General features: G+C 38.4%; 1 protein-coding gene across 2 annotated transcripts in view; it reads right to left on the bottom strand.

Annotated features, from left to right (window-relative positions):
• Positions 1–2246: 2246 nt before the first annotated feature.
• Positions 2247–19233, bottom strand: part of LOC149214113 (uncharacterized) — a 55028-nt gene continuing 38041 nt past the window's right edge. Inside the window, exons 2-4 of one of the 2 annotated variants that reach the window (XM_089390855.1) lie at positions 4030–4608; positions 2756–3910; positions 2247–2657 (exon numbers count right to left, since the gene is read on the bottom strand). In XM_089390855.1, the coding sequence (XP_089246981.1) occupies positions 2259–2657; positions 2756–3910; positions 4030–4608 (2133 nt within the window). In that variant the 3' untranslated portion in view covers positions 2247–2258. The remainder of the gene's footprint in view (positions 2658–2755; positions 3911–4029; positions 4609–19233) is intronic. The other variant, XM_089390856.1, reaches the window with a different exon arrangement.

The following is a 19233-nucleotide window of genomic DNA, read 5'->3' as shown; positions in this document are numbered from 1 at the left end:
CGCTCTGCATCAGCCCTTAGAGCCTCTGCGTCAACCACGTTGGCTCTCTCAAGCACTGCGCAGCTCCTAGTTGCCTTTGCGTGAGCCCTAGCTGGCTCTGCATGAACCTCTGGCTGACTCTGCGTCCCTCTCTCCCGTCTTCTACGTTGATCATCCCAGTATTATCTCTGCTTCTCTGCTTCTGTATTCACTGCCCCTCAGTTGCAACTCTGATCACTCTTTCGACTTCCTCAGCAAACCCTTCCCCATAAAATCGAAATCTTGATCAACTCGGTGTGTTCTCCAAGTGACCCTCAAGCCTCCTCTTATACTTTTCTCGTTGAGAATTCAACGACCAAGATTAAGTCCCTAATCAACGGCTAAGATTAGATCTGGCTTGATCCATGACTTTTGGACCATTCTAACTCAGTTTTATATTAATTCACATTAATATTTTATTGGACTCCATTAGAAATATTAATTATTTTAATATCTCCCAAACTGGTTAGATTCTGCCCAAACCATTTATGGGTCTTGGAGACCTCATGCGCTTTAGCCTCTCCACCAATTTTCATGGCTAGAGCACATTCGATGCTACCCCAAATCAAAAGACTATAGTTTCCTTGTGACAATCTGTCAATTCGCCCCCTTGTTCACTATTCAAGCTGAATGTCTCTAATTTTGAATTGAAGGAGTTTTGGGATTGTTGCCCCATCAAGGTAACTACCTTAGAGGCACAAAAGGTTTTTGTCCCAATTCCTCAAATCCAGTCTCGCTTCTCTCTTATACTCTATCATACACCTGTGCTTGATATTAATTCTGCATTGATATATCAATTATCTGAGGATCCCTACTCCCCAAATACTTCATTTCATAGCTAGCAGACATTACTCCATTATGATTCCTTCCTACCTTGGAGACACACAAGGTTTTTGTCCCAATTCCTCAGATCCAGTCTTGCTTCTCCCTTATACTCTATCATACACTTGTGCTTGATATTAATTCTGCATTGGTATATCAATTATCTGAGGATCCCTGGTCCCCAAATACTTCATTTCATAGCTAGCAGACATTGCTCCATTATGATTCCTTCCAGTTATTATGAATCCATTTATTGTTCCTAGCTTAGAATGGTGTTGATGATTCTGATTTGTTTGTGAAGTGTGCTTTGACACAGATACAAACCTTCATTCCCTATAACTAGGTAAAAGTCTTACCTTTTTATCTTGTCTCACCATGGAGGGGGAGGGGAACATAATTGTTCTCAGATTGATGTGTCTTGTCTTGGGCCACCACGTATTACAAGGGATCAAAGTATGTGGCATAATCACATCACCTCCATAATTAACAATTTCTGCGGTTCCCCTTACATTTCCATCTCATCTATATACATTTCAGTTCCCCGACTTATGAATAGTTTGTCAAATGTCATCATAAAAAGTCTGAATAAAAAAAGGAAAAATCATGCAAACCAGTCAAATCAAGCCAAAATAATAAGCTGACAGGTAAAGAGAAAGGAAAAATAAAAAAAGAAATATGTACTACTTCAATAAAAGGCCCACCTCTAAAGTCCTAGAATTGAATCTTTATTTAAAAGAAAAAAAGATGAAAAAATTAATAAAAAATAACAGAAAAGGAAAGAAAATGATGCCAAAGTAGCAAAATGTTGAATAACAAAGACTCCCTCTCAAAAGTTTGCAATAAATTATATGAAGATTCCTAGTCATTGACTAGTTGGACCAGAAACAGACTTGATACTTCACTTCATGACTGTGTTTTAGTCCACTGAATTGTGGTCTAGTGGTGGAAATGTAGTGTCACCGTGTTAATAACACAAGTTCACACCCCGGCAGTATTAAGCCCTCAATCATAAGTTGGCAGAGTACAAGTTCACACCCCGGCAGTATTAAGCCCTCAATCATAAGTTGGCAGAGTTTTACAGGATTCATATGAAGCATTCATTCAATTAAAAAAAGAGGAAGAATATGAAAGTCAACTCATACAGCATTTTGCATTTCTTTGCTTTTTCTCCTTTAATTTAACAATGAGAATGCGCAGTTTGAGAATGCCATTTTCTTCTTTTTTCACTTTCCCTTGGCCAACATCCACAGAAACTATTACTTATCAAGGACCAAATTAACTAACTAATAAACATATTAGTACATAAATCACGACATACTCTTCAAAACATGTCCATTCCGGGGGGATTTCAGTACAGATATGTAACTTGAAATTGGAAAAAACATTTCTCAACAATAATTTACAAATTTGGACATTATCTAATTAGGACTTCGAAAAATAAATAAAAGTTGCATCTTCATATATAAGTCAAACAGAAAAAAGAAATCACCTTTGTACAATTTAGAGAGTATGTACTTGACAACAACAGCCTCTATGATGTTCCTTTTACTCATCCCAAAGTCATCTTCCTCTTCTCTTCCGTCTGCAACATTAATAAATTTATATGCTCCATACATTTCAGACGTGAGATAGGTATAACCATATGGCTCCACTTCAACGTTGGGACCATTCTTGATACTGTTATCATAAAACTCTCTATTTGGGAAAAGACTTATCCATGGATGCATGCGATATTGTATATCTAAAATATGGACCGAGTGTCCAAGTTTCTCCAATCTTTCAAAGAGGCTTCTTCCATAGTTCATTTTTTCTGCAAGCTGATGAACCAATCGTAGCATAGACTTAGAAACTTTACAAGAACTAGTGGCAAAGTTAAATAAAGAAAAGTCCTTCAGAAAAGCCATTGAAAACAAACCTTACTGATTACTGTTGCAGGCAGCTGTTTCGGATCTCCTATCATAAATGCATGTGTTATACCTGCAATTTGTAGTGCAATTGTAGATTCAGCCTCTTTGAGCTGGGCGGCCTCGTCAATAATCAAACAGTCAAATGGTGCTGCCAAGTTCATGTACTTTTTCCCAGAAGATGATACGGTTGAAAATACCACCTTAGCACGCGACAAACAAAGTTTCAAAATATCTTGGTTGGGGAGTGTTCTTTCACAACATAACTCTCTTTTTAGGAAATGCATACATTCACTTCTACTCGAGCAGAGGGATTCTTTAAAGAGATTCTTATTGTTAATCACACTCTCTCTAAAATTCGCTGTGCACCTTGATGCTTCTTTACAGAATTCTCCATTACCAGAAAAACATTCTCTAAGGCTTTTTTCCTCGAGTGCATTTTCCTGAATTAGATTTACAAAATGCTCAACTACTTTAATCAGGCAATCCAAGTTCTGTTTCTCTGAGATTGATCCTGGATAATCATTTAATAAAATTTTTGCACTGTTAAAAAAGTCTGAGGCTAATTTTTCCAAGCTCTCTCTGATGAACTGTAGAAAATTAATTGCATCCTTCTGCTGTGCTTCATATTGTGAGATTGCTGATTCAAGAAAATCAAGAAGATATGTCACAATCTTCCTCCATCCTTTCAGTGGCTGACAACAATTTTTCAGACGATCCATTCGACATTCAAGAAATATATTCCCCAGATGACCTTCAACATTCAACCGCTCCTCATTTCCAACTAGTACAAGGTCACTTGAAGTCACAATACAAGAAAAATAATCTGTATCGGGGCACTGGTCTGAAGGACTTCTAACTACGTTCAGGAACCTCATTGCAATTTCTGATATTGCAGCATTCGTTGGTGCACACACAAGTACTTTGTACCTCAGATGGAGTAAAACGGAAAGAAGTGAAACCAGCATCGAGGTCTTCCCTGCTCCAGGGGGCCCTTGGATCAGCTTTATACATGGATGCTCTTTGTTTTTAACAGCATTCACTGCACTAACTAAAGCAGATCTCTGAGAAACATTCAACTTGTGGGACTCAAAATGCTTGCTTCTGAATCTTTCTATGTCATTTTCATTTTCTTCAACTAAGGCTTCATTAGAGTCCTGCAAAACCTAGTCAGGTTAGACCTCATTCCCTGGTTTGTCAACTACATTACAGTTCACTCAAAACCAACTGACAAAAAAGAAATATTGAAAGTCCTATAAAGGCCTCAAACATTTAAAGTACATACTTCTCTATTGCAGTGTACTGCCTTGTCAAGCATAATAGTCCAATTTGTTTGATCGTCCAAGTCAGTAAGCAAAGCTCTCCAGATTCGCAAATTTGTAGACAGATGACCAACATAAATACCAAAAATTTTATCCTCTGTGTTGCTATTTTGGGAGCAAAATGGATGCATATCTGGAACATATGCTCTCACCTCCAACATATTGCTATCCTGATTCTTACCATCTGTATCTTCACATTGAAACTCAGTTCTACTTACGACAGCTAGCATGTAGTCCCGAAGGTCTTCCACATACTGAGGTACTCTTGACGAGAGTATAAGAATATCCTTTGGTTTGAGAATTAAGCTTTGTTTTCCCTCCCTCTCTCCCATATCATATTCTCTGTCAATCAGCATTTTGTATACCACCACTGCACCTTTTGATGGCCGTATTTTTTCTGTAAAGTTTACAGCTGCATTTGGAGCTTCAGAGATAGATTTAAGAGTATTGTGGAGTTCAGCCCTCGTTTCTTCTATGAGAGGTGTAATAAAAGAGCCAAGGTACTCCTTTACGGACTCAAACCTCTCTGGGATATATTTAACCTGAAAGAGCCATCAAGGAGCTTTGTATAAAAAATTCAGTTTTGTATATAAAATTTTGCAAAATGAAAGTACGTCAAGCACTAGGATTGAATCTATGCAACAAACGTTAGAATTCTTGTGGAATATCATGTCAACTATTCTGCAAAATTGAAGTAGCTCAAGCCCACTCTATGAAACAAAATTTAGAAAGTTTATGTAATATCATGGCAACTATCCTGCAAAATTAAAGCATCTAGAGCTCACCAACAACAGCAGAAGGTAATTAATGCAGTGAAGAAAGAGCATTATCACCGACCATATCATCAAAAGACTTTGGAAAAGTATTAAAACATGGATAGCAGGCCATGGTAATCTTAAGCCCAACAACCTACACCATTAGATTTTCGCAGTAAAATTATTCTTCAATACCTTCTATTTTACTCAAGGTTCAACCTGGTATTTTTTTTACACCATTAGATTTTCGCAGTAAAATTATTCTTCAATACCTTCTATTTTACTCAAGGTTCAACCTGGTAATTTTTTTTTCAAATCTTGAAGGAAAACAGGCGTATATAGGAAGCATTACGTCACTAGATTAACATAGCAAACAATTAGTCATTGTGCTTAGGAAGATGTTTTTAAGGTAATAAATAGGAAATATTGGCATTATGCTATGACCCCAAACAACAAAATTTCCATAAAGAAAGAAAGAGCGTCATCACCGACCATATCATCAAAAGACTTTGGAAAAGTGTTAAAACATGTATAGCAGGTCATGGTAATCTTAAGCCCAACAATCTACATCATTAGATTTTAGCAGTAAAAATATTTTTCGATACCTTTACTTTACACAAAGTTCATCCTGGTATTTATTATTTCAACGCGAAGGGAAGCAGGTGTATAGAGGAAGCATTACATCACTAGATTAACATAGCAAACAATTAATCATTGTTCATAGGAAGATTTTGTTAAGGTAATAAATAAGAAACATTGGCATTATGCTATGACCCAAAATAGCAGGATTTTTATAAACAGAGTTAGCTTTGTGCAACTGGAATGTATTCTAACACAAAGGACATATTTTTTTATACCCATATTGAGGTCAGGTATTTGACTATCATATAACAGGGGTAAAATGTGCATCATTTTCTGATAAAGGACAGCTGACAGTTTCTCAGGAAGGGCAAAGAACAGCTACTGTAAATCCTAGAAAAGAGAAAACTGGATCGAATTTTGATGAAACAGCAACAGGTAATCCAGGTCCTGTGGATATTGGACGAGTTATTCCAAATCATAATGAAGAAATTGTTTCAAACTATATGCAGACTCTTGGCTAAAATATGAACAATGAAGCTTAAATTTTTTGCTTTAATATATGGCATAAAAGCTTGAATGAAGTTAGGATATAAATCCACTATAGAAGAAGGGGATTCAGAACTGGTAATCAGTTTAACGTGAAAGGCCGATAACCAATCCAATTGGAAGCTAGAGAGTCATTACGATATTAAGTTACAAAATGAGGGATGGGCACTGAATTTTTGCATGTTCGAAGACTGCAAATAAAATGGCTAATGCTAACCGACAAAGCAAATAAATTGCTAGATTCCAATCTTTATATGCCAGTATACTAGATATCAGCAAGGCAAATAGGAAAATGATTTGGGAAATTCAATCCAAGATATCAGTTGGGCCGTGATCCAGCAGATAGGTGGGAGTTAACCACAACTACCACATGTTGGATTTTCAGGCCCCCACCCCATAATGATTCTTACCTCAAAATCCCTAAAGCAAGATGTCCAATGAGTTTCAATCCCACTACGACAAAAAATTGTGTAGTTTCTTTTGCGCGCACAAAAAAAAAAAGAAACAGGCAATCCAAGGGAAAGTTATCAGAAACAGAACCTGATGGGAACTGGAATTTTCATAATCATGAACCAAACTGAAACTAGACAGGACTGGCCTAAAAACTGGGTTTGAAAAAGCAGTGGACTACATATAGCATCAAATATTCAAATTATGACTGAGAAATCGTATATTCAGGTACATCAATGTAAATCCAAACCATTAACAACAAAATATGTAGAAGTTTACTCATGTATATAGAATGTAATGATGAATATAGCTTAAGGATAGATAGCCAATTGGCATCTAGAAATAATTTTTGAAATATCTAATATTTAAATTTATGTGGGAAATTCCATAGACATTGAAGTTCTAAATAGTCTTGGAGTCGACAAATCACCATATCATAATCAGTTGAGTAAATGGCTCATCTCATCACACTAACTCAGCTGAATCCAAGAATCGTAAGTTTAATCAGTGAGGCTTGAACCATTGTTATCAGTTGATGTTTTCAATCACTTAGCACCACTAGGAATCATATAGTTGTCAACTAGCTGGCAGCGTGATTTGACCTATTGCTGAAAAATCTAGCATACCTTGTGACAGGACTCACAAGGCAAGGGCCAGATGTTATGGCAACAATGAGGAAGGATTCCCACTGTCACCTCAGTCATCGTCCTCCTGCTGTCGAGTGGAATTTCACAAGAAGGGAGGCTTCTGTGTATTCACCTATAAGGGTTTTATAATGAGAGAGCTCAATGTGATATGAAAGCCTAGGGAAAGATACTTCAAAACAAAATAGGCTCAAGTCTTGTGTATAAAGGAACAAATACTTTAACCCTAGACTAGTCAAGGACTAATACTACAGGCTAGGGTTTATAAATATACAGTGATAGAGGAGCATCCTAACATGTAGAAGTCAAAGGAAGGATTTAGGACTAATACTACAGGCTAGGGTTTATAAATATACAGTGATAGAGGAGCATCCTAACATGTAGAAGTCAAAGGAAAGATTTAGGCCAACAAAGGAAAGAAGGAAACCCTTAAATAGGCTTCAAGTTGAAGCTCAGCAAGGGACTAGGGTTTTAATGACATAAAGGAGCTTGAAAAGGTGACATCAACTCTAATTCGAGAGATTTTGAATCAATAAATGCTAGATTTTTCATTTATAAGTAAAACAAAGGCAAAAATGGAGTTTCATCCACTAATGTCCACCCCCAACTCAACCTATACCAATTCTGCCCTAGAAAAAGCACTAGCGACTTGCCTTGAGAAGCCTAGGAGATGAAGAAAAAGGGAACTTTTGGTGTTTTGATAATTTTTTATTAACACAAACCCTAACCAGTGCCTAATCCTCCTTGGGCTAATGCAGTTTTGGAGCGAATTTCAAAGAGGAATGCAAACTACTTGAAGGGGGGAAAATAATTTTCCTCTTCCAAAACACTAGCTATCTTCTTTGTGAAGCGAGAAATTAAATATAGAAGATGCAACCTAAGAGTTCTTCTATAGGTTTCATGGAGGAATAATTTAAGCATGCAAAATTTCACCAAGATTTCTAATAAACCACAAGCATTTAATCATGAAACATTTAGAAACCCTATATATATTCATTCACATTCAAAAATATAAAAAGATATGCAACAAACTTACAATTTCCAACAAGAAAGCCTTCTTTCAATACAAAAAAGACATCTCCAATGTAAAATTTTATCTCCAATACAAAGATGCTCCATAAAAATCACATTTTTACAAGTAGCAAAATAGACGAGGGTAATTCGCACTCACTAAAGGAGGTTGAATCTCAAGTGTGATGATGATCTAATGGGAAGTGATTGTATCCTCTATTTATAAGAGGTATATATCTCACTTTTACAAATAAAATATTAGCCTACAAGCCCTAATTACAAGTTCTTCGATGAGTGTGACAAAACAAAGAGATTACAAGGCAACCTCATATAGCTTAAACAAGATAAAATAGCCATAAAATGCTACAAATGTGGGAATAAATGCTCCACCAATGTGACAACATGCTCCAAAAGAGCTCAATAAGCCCTCAAAAGGGAGGGTAAGGGCTAAAATGCTCCCTACTACATGAATTGATCGAGGGTCATGTGCTAACCATCCATAATTGGGTGACGTGGCACTAAACAACCAAAGCATTGGGGCTCCATGGTAGTGTATAAGCTCTCCCAAGTCATCTCAAGGATGGTCATTCTCATCAAAACTCTAGATCCAATGATACCCATCAAATAATGTCAAGGCCAACCTGGGCGCATCCAAGGTCCACTAGGCACATCAACGGTTCAACCACATCTCTAAATCTAGGCATCATGGGCTCAACGTTTCAGCGTTTGGGGAATCATCTAGGTCTCTGGTATCATGTGGAAACAAAAAGTAACCCCAACACTGTGCTCAAAGGGGGAAATGCTACATCATCAAGATCAAACTATCTCTCTGTTTTAGATGGTACAACCTCTATTGCTTTGCTAAAAGGGAGGTAAAATCATCTATAGAGGCCTCTGTTGGTGTGATGTTGATCCATCTGGCAAAACAAACTCGAAGCCCAATAAAGTCACCAATCATTATGGACAATAACCATAGATACATCATTGTTGACCATACTTAATTATGCAAAGGGCATAGTAACACTTCAAATTGAGATCACCTTGAAATATCTAACTAGACCTTGTCCTGTAAAAGTGTTCCCTACTTGCTTTAGGGGCGGCTAGATGGTAAACCCTATTAGGTGTATGTGCTTCCAGCCCCGAAGGAGAAGTGACATGTCTAAGTTCAACCCTTCAATCCATAGAAGTTCGTGAAAAATGATGATAATGGATGGGAAAGGCTTCAAGGCAAGGTGTCATGGTCATGGGGCCAACTTATGGGGTCCAACATCCTAAGTATACAAATATAAGGAAGGAGCAATTGTGAAGGCATGAGTTACCCTGCTCGGCTTGATTTTTCCACCCATCTAATGTGCCTTTTACTTATTTTTTATAATTCTTTGATAAGGTGCATAGCTCAAGTGCCCAAGCTTGCATTTGAGTGATTTAGCCTTTATTACCCCTTGAGGCAGTTTATCACTCATCAGGGTTGGGACATTACAAGGGTTCCACTTTTAATGTGTGGAGCATCTAGTGCTCTGGGAATTAAGTGATGTATAATGAGGGTAGAGCTCATGTTAGGCTTTTTCCCACATGTTAATTAATTGTCCTAACCATATTTTGCATTTTAACATTCTTTTTCTTTGATTGTGGCAATTTTATGCTTTATTTTTCATTTAGGTGCATCAACCTCTTGGGGAAAAGTTTCTGACCTGAACTCAAGGATGAGGATAAGAGAGTGCCAACCTAGATGAACCAATGGTTGCAATCCCATGTAGAAAATCTTGTAGATTCACAAGCTAATGCAATTTGCTAAAGCAAGAGACAAGAATCTACTTCTACTCTTTACAGTGGAAGCCCATAAAGATCGAGCAAAACAATAATCGACAAGAGGAAGATAATTAATGGCACATAACACAATAAATATCCGGAGAAAGCCACCGCTGAAAGCCCCACTATCTGTATTGCATTATCAGAAATCCAAGATGATAATACAAGGCTTGTTCTCACAACAAAAACCCCAGCACTCAGTATGATCAATCTCTTAATATTTTAATATATTTACTTTTTAGTAAACATATTAATAATTAGTAATGATGGATTATTTACCCTAAGCTAGTATTAATAGTAGTAATAGTAATATTTTTTTGAAATTAATAATAATAATATTACTATTATTTTAACATGATTCACTTGATATTAACATAACACATATCCGAAACGAGAGGATGGCTCCGCGGTTGAACCCTAGCTCTGCCGCCTCTTTGCCCTCGGCTGCCATCAGTTCCTTGATCGCCCCTGCGGCGGATGATCTTGAGAATCTCAAGCTCGGGTCAAGGGAGTTCTCACTCTCTGCAGACACGCAGAATGCTAATATCAGGAAGGCCGGAGCCGCAAGCATATGTCCTCAAGAGGTTCTCTCTGCAGATAACGCTGGGGTAGCACAGCCTCAGGCCCACGATTCCACTACACGATTTAGAAGCCATCTTCAGATTGCTGGCGTAGCAGCACAGGGAGTTCAAGCAGAACCAAACGCAGTTTCGCCTCCGATCTTGGTAGTGGGGAAGGAAAAGCCTGCACCGACTAGCTGTAAGCCTCTTCCTCTTCACCAGGAAACGAATGCCGATCATCACGCGAGCCATCTCTCTACACAGATCTGCAGGGGAAAGGGGCACACGGACTCGGATCTCTCAGCCTCGTTCCAGATCCAGATCAGGCTCCTTTCTGGAAAAACTCTGCTACAATGGGTAAGCGCTTCAGATCTAGTGCAGAACCTCAAGCAATCTCTGGAATTTAGGTTGGGGATTCCCTTCGCTTCTCAACGACTCCTCTACGAAGGTAAACATCTTGAGGATCTGTATCCCCTTTCTTTTTACAGCATTAGAAGAAATGCCTCCATCATTCTTGCCCTCCGTTTGAGAGGGGGAGCTGTGGGACAGTCATCTTCAGCTGCGGCTTTTTCTTACAAGGATGCAGTCCATGCTCAGAAGCCTAAGAAAGCTGCTCCACCAGCTCAGGGTCCTAAACCGTTCTTGGTGGACAAGCTGGAGGAAACCCCCTCCATTGAAATAACGCATCCTTCGCTGGATGATCAAATCCAAAAATATGCAGAGCATGGCATTATTTGCAGGTTCAATGGACTATGGCCTCGCACAGCGGATCTCTACCAATGGATCCACTCACACTGGACCAACAACTGCAAGGTTTTTCTTTGCTCAAAGGGTTTCTTCATTGTAGTTTTTGCTTTCACCGAAGATTACCAAAAAGCATTAACTGAAGGCCCATGGTTTTGGGGCTCAGCAGGACTATTCCTCACCCCTTGGTTCCCAGATTTCGATCCTTCTTCAGCGATCATCACAAAGCTCCCCATCTGGGTCAGACTACCTAACCTCCCGGCGCATCTATGGCACTTTGCTGTATTCCAAGGAATCGGTGACTCTCTAGGCCGCTTTCTAGCAACAGACACCTCTAGGGGGGAAAAAGGCATATACACCTTCGCCAGAATTTGTGCAGAAATAGACATGAGCAAAGGTCTACCGGATCAGATTAATCTCAAAATTGGAGACTTCCATTGGACCCAGTCCCTAGACTACGAGAACACAGCCTTTCGCTGCCGAAACTGCCATAACACAGGGCACCTTCAGAACTCTTGTCCCTCGCGGCCTGCCCAGAAGAAGAAAGCCAATCCTAAGCCGAAATCCAAAAGTTGGAAGCCTCATGATCCTCCTCCTATGGATGATTTGGATTCCAGCTCAGATGAAGAAGCAGAGGATGCAGAAGGAATGGAAACAAAGCAGGCACAGGATCCGCCTTCGACTGGTTGTGCGGATACTTCGGTCCCTCCAAACTCACAGAAAAGAACTCATGAGTCCTCTCCCTCGGATTCAGACAAGGAGTCCTCTCCGTCAGCGCAGCTTAGTTTGCAAATCATGCCAATTCAGCAGAGTCATCTTGATTGGGTCAAAGTTGGTAAAAAGAAAGGGAAAAAATGCCGAATAGTTGATCCTACCCACGTTGGGTAGAATCCTCTGTTTCTTCGCCTGTTTCTCTGTTCCTCTTGTTACTTCTTGTTTAGCAATGTTCTCTTCCCAGTTTCTCTCAAGAGCCGAGGTGGATTGCCATTCCTTTCCGGTTGCCTGTTCTCTTGCTTCTCTTGGCTGTAATGTCATTTTGTACCATATTTTCTCTTAATAGAATTAGTTTTTACCAAGAAAAAAAAAACATGAGTCACTTTAATATATTTACTCTTGAGTAAAATATTTTGGTAATTAGTAATAATGGAATTATTTACCCTAGACTATTATTAATATTAATAATAGTAATAGTAATAATATTATTTTGAAGTTAATAATAATAATAATATTAATATCAATTTAACATTGGTCACTTTAATTTTAATATTGGATTTACCCTAATATTAAGAATTTTAATATTAGTATCATAGTAACAATAATTTAGTAATAATAATAATAATATTATTATTCTTTTAATAGAATTATTTACCTTAATATTAATACTAATAATAAGAATAATAATATTATTATTTTAAAATTAATAATAATAGTATTAATAATATTATTAATAATATAAATTTAATTTAATTTGCCCTAATAATTTATTTAAGAGATTTTTCAACTTTAACATCTTTGACCCCTCCCCTTGATCCTTATCAACCTGGTCCCTGGTCAAATCTAGCCGTTAGAAGTCATTTTTAACCGTTGCCCGGTCAAATATGGCTATTGGAAGGACCTGCATTCCCTATTTAACTTGTTGCTCAGATTTGTTCTTCAACTTGTCCTGACAATGAACCACACTGGTTGGTTCGAAACGTGTCGTCAAATGATTTTCTATGTGATTTTTCCAAAATCATTCTCTCAAACATGATCAATCTCCCAGCGCATAAGCAAGCTCAAGGCCAAATCTTAGCCTCTTCACAAGCTCTCCAAATCTCTATTCCAATGTGTAATTCCTATGGATGATAGCTTGTATTTAAAGGTAAATCAAGCCTCTAAAAACTACGCAATCCCTTAAGAATCAGTTCCTGAATGCATGCACTATTAGTGCAACTCAAAAAATTATACAACAAATAGTACATTGTCCCTGCACTCTAGTCTCAACTGGGTCTTTCTCAGAATCAACATGATGAGGTTCTGATCAGCGAATCTTCAGTTAACTAGAGCAGCACTAATTGATTGCATTAGTGCACCAACTGATTGTTAACTCACTATTAGTTCCTCAAACAGTTTGGAACTAATTTAACTGAACATAACTCAGTAAACTGAGTTGTCTAATTACAACTCACATGTCTAATTACAACTCACAATTAACTCATAATCGACCCCTAAAATATAGGGAGAACATATACATGACTTCAGAAAGACTTTCAACTAAAAATTCCTAAGTTAACTAAGTCAACTTAACTTAGTTAATTATTACAAGTTTCTATGAGAAAAGAATTCGATTTTAACTCTCAGTTTAATTCAAGGACAAATTAAACTCGAATTTCTAGATTTTTATTTTTATCATTTCTTGTTGCTATTTTCAACACTACCTCTCAACAAGAAAGGAATTCAACTCGATCCCGATTCTGAAGCTTTGGAATGTTTTGCATGCAACACTTCTCTCTAGTGTTGTTGCTCCAGCAACTCCAACAATAAAACATCCAACCTTAATCAGAATGATGCCTTTGTCATCAAAGTCTTTGACTACTATTGCCTCTATTGACTGAAAACTCTGCGCTTCTGTTGAATCTGCCTTTTTGCACTGTTGTCAACCCTCTCTACACTTCTTCAGTATCTGACTACTCTAGCCTTTGTCACATTGATCTCTGACTACATCAATCCCACTAATTCCTCCCGCTACTATGTACTTTGGGCTCCCGTGGCAAGGTACAATCCATGAAATAAAACCACTCAATGGACCTTGCCCAATTTCAACCCTCTTGGGACTATCACTTCAAATCGTCTCACCTCACACCTAGACGTATGGCTACATGTGATCCCCCTACCCACTTGGCTCGAAATTTCCCCCTATTGGAGGTCTCTGCATGATTGGATGCCTCCACTCGGTCTCCTCTTGGCTTCTCTAGTTGTGGTTGCTACACAACTTCTTGAAGTTGCTTCTAACACTTCTTCTAGGGCTACATGTTGAGAGGTAATTTACTCTCCCTCTCAACCACCAAGTCTCTAACCTTTGCCTTGCTCCTTAAGGTTTTGCATGCATCCTCAAGAGAATAGAGGTTCCTGGCTAGCACACCAATTTGTTTCATCTGTCCCGTCGTCACGGAATTTTCTGGAAAAAGAGTTGATTTTAAATCAATGATATCTCCCTCATCCGAACTCCGATTCGACCTATGTTTTTTTTGAATTTGGGTGTTTTTTCGCAAGGAATCCAAATATGTCATTTGTTTCTGGAAATTTTCCACAACAATTTTCAGATATGCTCTGCAAACTCGCGACCCAAAACACAAAACTTCGAAATCTCCTCTAGTATATTGTTCTCAGCTCTAATACCATGTAGAAAATCTTGTAGATTCACAAGCTAATGCAATTTTCTAAAGCAAGAGACAAGAATCTACTTCTACTCTTTACAGCGGAAACCCATAAAAGTCTAGCAAAGAAAAAATCGACAAGAGGAAGATAATCAATGGCACATAACACAATAAATATCTGGGGAAAGCCACAACTCAAAACCCCACTATATGTATTGCATTAAATCAGAAATCCAAGATGATAAGACAATGTTTGTTCTCACAAGAACAATCCCAGTACTCAGTATGATCAATCTCCCAGCTCAAAAGCAAGCTCAAGGCCAAAACTTAGCCTCTTCACAAGCTCTCCAAGTCTCTATTCCAATGTGTAATTCCTATGGAGGATAGCTTGTATTTAAAGGTAAATCAAGCCTCTAAAAACTGTGCAATCCCTTAAGGATCAGTTCTTGAATGCATCCACTATCAATGCAACTCAAAGAATTATACAACAAATAGTACACTGTCCCTACACTTTAGTCTCAATTGGTTCTTTCTCAGAATCGACATGTATGAGTTTCTGATGAGGGAATCTTCAGTTAACTAGAGTAGCACTAGTTGAGTGCATTAGTGCACCAACTCACTGTTAACTCACTATTAGTTCCTCAAACAATTTGGAACTAATTTAACTTAACTCAGTAAATTGAGTTGTCTAATTACAACTCACAATTAACTCATACTAGACCCCTAAAATATATGGAGAACATATACATGACTTCAAAAAGACTTTCAACTCGAAATTCCTAAGTTAACTAAGTCAACTTAACTTAGTTAACTATTACAAGTTTCTATGAGAAAAGAATTCGATTTTAATTTTCAGTTTAATTCAAGGACAAATTAAACTGGAATTTCTAGATTCTATTTTTATCATTTCTTGTTGCTATTTTCAACGTCCCGAAGAATGGAGGTGAGATCCAAGGAATGATGGAAAGTGGTAAGTATGGAGTAACATGGACACGTTACTTCAATCCAAGTCTCCCAAAGAAGTGCCCTTCATATAACCCTGACACCTCAGAGGAGGTCCCACTGGAATAGGGTCAAAAACTAAACCCCATGGTGATGTGAGAGAACAAATTTATAGTAAAGATCAATCAATCATCCAAATCACTCCTTAATTCATGCTAAAATGCCCAACACACTAAGTAAAACCACATGATTGCAAGATGGTTAATGTACCTGCCAAATGATGACCTACCTTCCTTTAAAAAGGAATGTCAGAGGATGAGACAAGTCTGACCAGAGCATATGTGTGGAGGTTCCATGGCATCATGTCAAAGGTTGTTCAATAGTTTTGATGCCTATCTAGCTATCCAAAGAGGAGAAAATTTTGTCCTGTTTGTTACCCACTTTTTGGTGGGTAACATGACCCTTTCCCCTTGTAACAATCTTAGAATCCCACAATTCATAACTGTGGGGGTTCAAGAGAAAAACATAAAAGGTTTTGCTTTGAGCATATGCTGAAGTGCTGAAAAAAATGCTAGAGCATCTTGGAATCTTAAGAAACACCCAAATTTCTATCTTCTTCATGTGAGATGTGCTAGGCTTAATCCCATTGCCAAACATACTGAAAAAAACGATCTCATTTTAAATATTAATGTTAGAATTAAGTTAGTGAATGCAAAATACATGTAAAGTTGTATGTTAACGTCAATTTTAAATAACCAACGAGATGTGAAAAGTCAACAAAATGAGCATATGTGGAGGGTCCATGCATCATGTCAAGGGTTCATGGCATCATGTCAAGTGTTGTTCAATAGGGTTGACGGTTATCTGGCTATCCAAAGAGGAGAAAATTTTCCCCTCTGTGTTACCCACTTTTTAGTGGGTAACATTACCCATTCCCCTTTTAACTTTGAATCTTAGAATCCCACAATTCCCAACTGTAGGGGTTCAAGAGGAAATCATATAAGGTTTTTCTTTGACCATATACTGAAGTGTTGAAAAAAATGTTAGAGCATATTGGAATCTTAAGAAACACCCGAATTTCTATCTTCTTCATGTGAGGTGCGCTAGGCCTAATCCCATTGCCAAACATATTGAAAAATGGGATCTCACCTGAACTATTAATGTTAGAACTAAGTTAGTGAAGTCAAAATATAAGTAAAGCTATATGTCAACATCAATTTTAAATAACCCACGATATGTAAAAAGTCGACCCTTAGATGTGAAATATCTAACTAGGCCTTGCCCTGTAAAAGTGTGCCCTACTTGCTTTAGGGGTGGCTAGATGGTAAACCCTATTAGGTCTAGGTGCTTTCAGCCCCTAACGGGAAGTGAAATGTCTCAGGTCAACCCTTCTAAAGTTCTATCTATAGGTTTTATGAGCTACTATGGAGATAGCCCTTAGCCCAATTGGTCCCTTGGAAAAAAAGGGTTAAATTGAAAAAGGGATCACCTTTTGACATATTAGCACCTTATACTTAAGGAAATATGGATAATAAGTGGGTCCCATGTAAAAAAGGGGTAACTTAAGTTGTGGACCATATAGCTAGTAAGTCGCACCACTAGAAGGGGGTCAAACTCACATGAAAATATCGGGGCCACGAAGGGGGGTGAACGGGCCTATGAGGTATACAAGGGCAGAAAAAAATCACTTCCCTCATCTTTTGCCTACTATACTTATGAAATCGACCTCTTGTGAGCTGTTCAGTGCAAGGGTTTGGAGAGTTGCTTAGCACGTGGATTTCAAGTTGAATCCGGGCTAGTTTCGAAGAACTTTGAGTGTCTCCTTAGCTGGAAATCTAGAGTAGTCCATTTTAGGGCTTCACTTGTGCATCATCTTATAAGAATTGAACTGAGTGTGCATTTTATGGGGCATGGAGGATGTAGCTCTTGGCCTCACAATTTCATCTTAAGGAGGGTTCGTTGTGGAGAGAAATTCCGGGGGTTCAATCTTCTATCTAGCATTGGCATTTTGGTTGAGATTGCGCACAGGGGAGAAGAGAATTTGTGGATTCTAAGTCACTATTTCCAGCAATTCGTGGGTCTCCCTGAGGAAAGCCTATGCAGTCTTTTTATGGGACGAGTTGTTACTTCTTGCAGTTGGAGTTTCGTGGTTTCCCTTGGAGGATATTGCTGAGATTTTTGGGGGAGTTTATAGTGGACAGATAGGGGCCATTTCAAGCAGTATTATTTCTTGTAGAGGGCTGCATTAGCTGCTTAGTTGGGCCATATGCACTATTTGGTGAGGTCTCTCACTTCCAGGTTCTGGGCCAAACCTTTTCGGGTTTTCAGGGTTTTTGGAGAGGATTTCATGGGTGTATTTTAAAACTGATCCAGGCATTTTCCAGGCCAACCTTCATCGTTACTTCAACCAACTAGCAACAGATTACTCACTTAGTAGTGCACATCATCATTTTGGGCCAAACTTCACTTGGGTCAAAGGCATCTTTTTGGGTTTTTGCTTTGCTCGCTTAGCAAGCCTAGGTTTCATTGTTTCTTCCTACTGATGTAATCTTTCAGGTGAAATAATAAAATCGTTGAGTGATTTTGTTGGTGTCCTCTGTGTATCTAATTGTTGGTTTTGTTATTTTGTTATTATTTATTGTTTCAAGTTCATCTATGATTATTTCTGTATTTTTCCCAAAAAGAATATTACAGGAGCCATGGTCATGGGGCCTATTACCGCTCAAACTAGTAGGGGTCCTAGGAAGTGATCCTATAGAGCAACTACTAGGTCAAGGGGAAAAAATGGAGCGATAACCCACTGTCACCTCAGCTAAAGCTCCTTGCTCTTTACAGACTTTCACCAATGGGAGGAGTCTCAGTATAAGAGGAATCACAAGAATGGATGGATCAATGATAAGATATGAGGTTATTCCTAAAGCCTATTCTCAAGAGAGGCTCAAATAATGCTTGCTTTGAAATCGAGGTGATAGGCTCTCTAGGAAGAGCAAAGAGGACACTTGAGCCTAGGTTTGGGGAATATTCCTTAACAAGGGGCTTCCTAGACTTAAGGATCCTTGAGGAGAAATGGATTCTATGTAATATTTGTGGAATTTGAGATATGAAGTTGTGGGACCGTGAAGAATCCATGTAGACCCAAACTAGGCCAAGGGTATGGACTTGATCAACCAAGGAGGGGCTTGACATAATTAGGGAGGGAATAGGATTAGAGGACCAATTTTCTTTTGAGATTTGAATGCAATGATCCAAGTGAGGACACTAACCCAAACCAACCTAGGGCAAGAATTGGTCTTATGACTAGGGCTTGCTATATCTCGGGATTCCACTGACGGATTTGCCTTAAACTTGGAAGACCTCTAGAGATCACCCCAATGCAGTAGTGGACCAAGAATCGAGGGTTTTGGATGGATACAATGAAAATCGATTAATACACTAGGTGACCCTCTAGGGTTAGGCCTAGAATTGGGAAGAGTAAAGAAAAGAAAGATAAATTTGACCACCAAGAGGATTCAAGGATCAATGCCTTGCTTAGGGGGATCAATGGAGTCAAGATACACCTAGATCGAGGAATTTCGTGAGTGAACTAGTGTTAATTCACCTTCGATAGCCTACTTAGGGTAGCAACTAGGTTATTAGATATTTATAGTTCAAATTTGCCAAAGAGATAAATTTCGAGGCCTTTCAACCTAAAAGGTATCTCTAGGAACATTCACCCAATCCTTCAAGAGCAACACATGCATTACATCACTTATTCAAGGTCCCATAAGA

The sequence above is a fragment of the Pinus tabuliformis genome, chromosome 1_1 (assembly GCF_031772625.1).
Source record: "Pinus tabuliformis cultivar Carrire ecotype Pingquan chromosome 1_1, CPIR1, whole genome shotgun sequence".
Taxonomy (NCBI): Eukaryota; Viridiplantae; Streptophyta; class Pinopsida; order Pinales; family Pinaceae; genus Pinus; species Pinus tabuliformis.
This window is presented reverse-complemented; position numbering and strand designations above follow the sequence as displayed.